Source organism: Nanorana parkeri, unplaced genomic scaffold (genome assembly GCF_000935625.1).
Source record: "Nanorana parkeri isolate BGI_ZX_2015 unplaced genomic scaffold, ASM93562v1 scaffold1582, whole genome shotgun sequence".
Taxonomy (NCBI): Eukaryota; Metazoa; Chordata; class Amphibia; order Anura; family Dicroglossidae; genus Nanorana; species Nanorana parkeri.
The window spans coordinates 315,800-321,844 of NW_017307850.1; the positions used below are offsets into that span (position 1 = coordinate 315,800).

At 44.2% G+C, this 6,045-nt stretch overlaps 1 protein-coding gene across 1 annotated transcript in view; it reads left to right on the top strand.

Annotated features, from left to right (window-relative positions):
• Window positions 1–6,045, top strand: part of LOC108798884 (transcription initiation factor TFIID subunit 9-like) — a 22,513-nt gene that overhangs the window by 2,236 nt on the left and 14,232 nt on the right. Inside the window, exons 2-3 of the mRNA XM_018570693.1 lie at window positions 2,351–2,487; window positions 4,647–4,781. Of these exons, the coding sequence (XP_018426195.1) occupies window positions 2,351–2,487; window positions 4,647–4,781 (272 nt within the window). The remainder of the gene's footprint in view (window positions 1–2,350; window positions 2,488–4,646; window positions 4,782–6,045) is intronic.

Below are 6,045 nucleotides of genomic sequence, written 5' to 3' on the forward strand. Positions count from 1 at the left end.
GGCACCTCATGGCAAAGAACTCTCTGAGGATCTGAAAAAAGGAACTGTTGCTCTACATAAAGATAGCCTAGTCTATAAGAAGATTGCCAAGACCCTGAAACTGAGCTGCAGCACGGTGGCCAAGACCATACAGCGGTTTAACAGGACAGGTTCCACTCAGAACAGGCCTCGCCATGGTTGACCAAAGAAGTTGAGTGCACGTGCTCAGCGTCATATCCAGAGGTTGTCTTTGGGAAATAGACGTATGAATTCTGCCAGCATTGCTGCAGAGGTTGAAGGGGCGGGGGGTTCAGACCATACGCCAAACACTACATCAAATTGGTCTGCATGGTTGTCGATCCCGGAAGGATACCTTGTCTAAAGATGATGCACAAGAAAGCCAGCAAACAGTTTGCTGAAGACAATCAGACTAAGGACATGGGTTACTGGAACCATGTCCTGTGGTCTGATGAGACCAAGATAAACTTATTTGGTTCAGATGGTGTCAAGCGTGTGTGGCGGCAACCAGGTGAGGAGTACAAAGACAAGTGTGTCTTGCCTACAGTCAAGCATGGTGGTGGGAGTGTCATGGTCTGGGGCTGCATGAGTGCTGCCGGCACTGGGGAGCTACGGTTCATTGAGGGAACTATGAATGCCAACATGTACTGTGACATACTGAAGCAGAGCATGATCCCCTCCCTTCGGAGACTGGGCCGCAGGGCAGTATTCCGACATGATAACGACCCCAAACACACTCCAAGACGACCACTGCCTTGCTAAAGAAGAGGGTAAAGGTGATGGACTGGCCAAGCATGTCTCCAGACCTAAACCCTATTGAGCATCTGTGGGGCATCCTCAAACGGAAGATGGAGGAGCGCAAGGTCTCTAACATCCACCAGCTCCGTGATGTCGTCATGGAGGAGTGGAAGAGGACTCCAGTGGCAACCTGTGAAGCTCTGGTGAACTCCATGCCCAAGAGGGTTAAGGCAGTGCTGGAAAATAATGGTGGCCACACAAAATAATGACACTTTGGGCCCAATTTGGAAATGTTCACTTAAGGGTGTACTCACTTTTGTTGCCAGCGGTTTAGACATTAATGGCTGGGTGTTGAGTTATTTTGAGGGGACAACAAATGTACAAGCTGAATGATTGTAGATTTCACAATTTATTGAATGGTTTTTTGCTTTCTTCCAAATTGCCCCTCGTGTGCAGGTAGAAGTGTATGGTGGAGAAATAAGGAGTAGGATTTGTTTGTATAGGTGGATGGGTGATTCTCCTGTGGAGAGGTTGGTTTATGTATAGTGAGGAGAATTGACTTGTATATGTTCCAGGGGGTGGATTCCATTTTTCAACTAGGTTGAGCAGTCGGAGAGCATAAGAAATTGATGATTTATTTAATTATTTAGTAGGGAATGTATAGGGCATAGGTTTCCTAAAACTGGTGGACGTCTGTTCTAAGGTGACCTCCTCTTCCTATACATGCTATGAAAGTGACAGAATAACACTACAGGGATTTGTCCACATCTCAGTCCGAGATGATGCTGTAGACCAGAGGTGGCAAACACAAGGCCCTCGGGCCGAATCCGGCCCGCCGGACCTTGTAATGTGGCCCGCACAGCAGCCAGGGCCGGTCCGCTATGCCGACTCTGTGCAGAGCAGTGTCTACTGTGTGGTAGCGAGCAGAGCCGGCACTACCACACAGTAGACACTAGAGGGCGCTGGTGGGGGAGGCCAGAGAAACACCTCCTCCCCCAGCCCTCTCTACTCTGTACTCTTTCCGGAGCTTGCTGGTGCTGTTCCTGCAGCCTGCACTGTCCCGGTACCGGCCGAGATATGAACATATGAATGGGCCGCGGTAATGTGCATATCAATAAGCCGCGGCCCATTCATATGTAAATATCGCAGCTCATTCATATGCAAATCGCCGCCCCTCCCCCGCTGCTAAGGAAGAGAAGGGAAGAGAAGACTGCAAGAACAAGGTATGTGTATGGCCAGGGATTTACTCTCCCTGCCGCCGCAAGGCCAAATTCCACAATACACCCCCCTCCCCGACAACCCTCCCCCCTCCATTAATGGAGAATGGCAGGGTTAGTTTTAATTTTTTTTATTGTTTGTTTCCCCTTTTATTAGCACTTTTTAAATTTTTTAACTTTTTTTATTTATCTTGTCGTTTTACTTTTTAATTTTTTTATAATTTTTTATCTTATTGTTTATTTTTTATAATTCTTTTCTCATTTATTTCTTAGTATTTTTTACTTTTTCATCACCTTTTAATATACCCCTGCTGTAGACTCTGAGAGCTACATATTAATTCCAGCGCCTATTGGAAAGGCCATTTTTTAAATAGAAGAAATTCCACTTGTTTTTCTAGGGTATGTAACCACAATACTGGAGGATGCAAAGATTTACTCAAGTCATGCTAAGAAGAACAATATTGATGCAGATGATGTCAGACTGGCCATTCAGTGTCGGACAGACCAATCTTTTACCTCTCCACCTCCAAGAGATGTAAGTACAATATATAACATCTCTCTGTACAGTCTAGTGTGCGTTTTACTATCGCCCTTGTACAGTTCACAGTGCATTTAATGGCTCAGGATGAAATCCATTCTCCCCATTCAGGAGTACATCCCACAGTCCTTCGTTTAACACTTTACAATGCACTTCATAGCCGTCCTTCTCGTCACACTATATAATGCATGTTTAGCCATCTTTCTGTTTACACTGTACAATGCATGTCACAGCCGTCCTTCTTGTCACACTATATAATCCATGTCACAGCCATCCTTCTCTTCATACTGTACAATGCATGTCACAGCCGTCCTTCTTGTCACACTATATAATCCATGTCACAGCCATCCTTCTCTTCATACTGTACAATGCATGTCACAGCCATCCTTCTCTTCATACTGTACAATGCATGTCACAGCCGTCCTTCTCTTCACACTGTACAATGTATGTTAAAGCCATCCTTGTCTTCATACTGTACAATGCATGTCACAGCCATCCTTCTCTTCCCACTGTGCAATGCATGTCACAGCCATCCTTCTACACACACTATACAATGCATGTCACAGCCATCCTTCTACACACACTATACAATGCATGTCACAGCCATCCTTCTCTTCCCACTGTACAATGCATGTCACAGCCGTCCTTCTCTTCACACTGTACAATGCATGTCACAGCCATCCTTCTCTTCCCACTGTGCAATGCATGTCACAGCCATCCTTCTACACACACTATACAATGCATGTCACAGCCATCCTTCTACACACACTATACAATGCATGTCACAGCCATCCTTCTACACACACTATACAATGCATGTCACAGCCATCCTTCTCTTCCCACTGTACAATGCATGTCACAGCCGTCCTTCTACACACACTATACAATGCATGTCACAGCCATCCTTCTCTTCCCACTGTACAATGCATGTCACAGCCGTCCTTCTCTTCACACTGTACAATGCATGTCACAGCCATCCTTCTCTTCCCACTGTACAATGCATGTCACAGCCATCCTTCTACACACACTATACAATGCATGTCACAGCCATCCTTCTCTTCCCACTGTACAATGCATGTCACAGCCGTCCTTCTCTTCACACTGTACAATGCATGTCACAGCCATCCTTCTCTTCCCACTGTGCAATGCATGTCACAGCCATCCTTCTACACACACTATACAATGCATGTCACAGCCATCCTTCTCTTCCCACTGTACAATGCATGTCACAGCCGTCCTTCTCTTCCCACTGTACAATGCATGTCACAGCCATCCTTCTACACACACTATACAATGCATGTCACAGCCATCCTTCTACACACACTATACAATGTATGTTGTAGCCCTCCTTCTACACACACTATACAATGTATGTTGTAGCCCTCCTCCTACACACACACTATACAATGTATGTTGTAGCCCTCCTTCTACACACACTATACAATGTATGTTGTAGCCCTCCTCCTACACAAACACTATACAATGTATGTCGTAGCCCTCCTTCCACACACACTATACAATATATGTTGTGGCCCTCCTACACACACTATACAATGTATGTCATAGCACCCCTCCTACACGCACTATACAATGTATGTTGTAGCCCTCCTTCTACACACACTATACAATGTATGTTATAGCCCTCCTTCTACACACACTATACAATGTATGTCGTAGCCCTCCTTCTACACACACTATACAATATATGTTGTAGCCCTCCCTCTACACACACTATACAATGTATGTTGTAGCTCTCCTTCTACACACACTATACAATATATGTTGTAGCCCTCCCTCTACACACACTATACAATGTATGTTGTAGCTCTCCTTCTACACACGCTATACAATGTATGTTGTAGCCCTTCTTCTACACACGCTATACAATGTATATTGTAGCCCTCCTTCTACACACGCTATACAATGAATGTTGTAGCCCTCCTTCTACACACGCTATACAATGTATGTTGTAGCCCTCCTTCTACACACGCTATACAATGTATGTCGTAGCCCTCCTTCTACACACGCTATACAATGTATGTCGTAGCCCTCCTTTGACCCACAATATACAATGTATGTTGTAGCCCTCCTACACACACTACACAATGTATGTTGTAGTATGCATGTATTGCATATTTACCTATTTATTTTCTTAGTTTTTACTAGATATTGCAAGACAGAAGAACCAGACACCACTTCCCCTAATAAAACCTTACGCAGGTCCCAGATTGCCTCCGGACAGATACTGTCTTACCGCACCAAACTATCGGCTTAAAACAATACATAAAAAGGTATGTCTGTCATTGTGGGGTTTTTTTTGGGAAAGCTGTGTGAAGTCAAGCGGCTTATTTTAGTTTTGACCTGTGAGTGCAAATGTTTTTGTCTAACACTTTGTACATGACTGATTCCTTATGCCCTCTGCCCAAATCAGGCAAATTAATTCTTACTGCTTGATTAAACAGTATGTATCAGTAATAAAATCTTAGCAGTCGGTTGACAATAGCAAGTCTTTGTTGGTGCATACACACTGCTGTACTAAATTTTCATCCCTACTGGTAGAAAACTCTGCATGAAAGAAACTTTAGCATGTCATATATGTGTGCTAATTGTTTTTTGTTTTTTTAAACTGCAATTTATTTCCTGAATTCAGTGATTCATTTGTTGAAAATGTGTTTGTATATGTCAGACATGCAGTACATGGAAGGCAACCAAAGAATAGTTTTGAATTAGAAGTTTTCTTTAAAGTGACACTAAACACAGGAGTTTAATCTTAAAAATGCATTCAAGTACCATAACTATTAACAAAAATGTATTTATTTGTGTATCACACGGATGTAAATCCTCAAATCATTTCTTGCTGACACTGTCCTTTCTTCTGGAGAGTGGCTACTTATGTTCCCCATGGTTCCTGTGTGTGTGTTGTAAAGTAGTCAAAGCTTCAAGCCCACTCCTGTGATGGACTACAATCTCACATTTTGTTAACTTATTTGTATTAATATTATAGTCTATTACGGGAGTGATCTTGGAGCGGTCCAAAAAAAGAAAAAGCATTAAACCACATGTTTTAATGTGCATTGCAAGAAATGACAGAAAGCACATTGACGTGAGCTTTCATGTGTTTCTGTTGACCTTAGTGGTAGAGAGGTGTGAATGCCGCCTTATTCTTTCTGGTTTGTTAAATCTAGATCAGTGGTTCTCAACTCGTGGGTCGCGACCCAAAAGTGGGTCGCGGCGTCATGTCTGAATAGACCGGCCTGAGACTGAATAGAGAGGGGGAATTTGTGGTTCAGCCTGTGGAACCTCATGTCAAACTGTCCCCTCTCTCCCGGCCTCCCCCGGGCTCTCTGATAAAGTGGTATGGCCCGGGGAGAGAGGGGACTATTTCCTCACTTTCGGGCCGGCGCAATAATATCAGGAGCCGCGGCTCCCGACAATTAAGTTATAGTTCCGGCCTGCACTGGAGAGTACAGCAGATATCAATCCGCCGCTGTATCTACTGTACTCTCCAGTCCAGATAGTTCAGTCGGCTGGAATCAGAGAAAGGTAGGCAGGCAG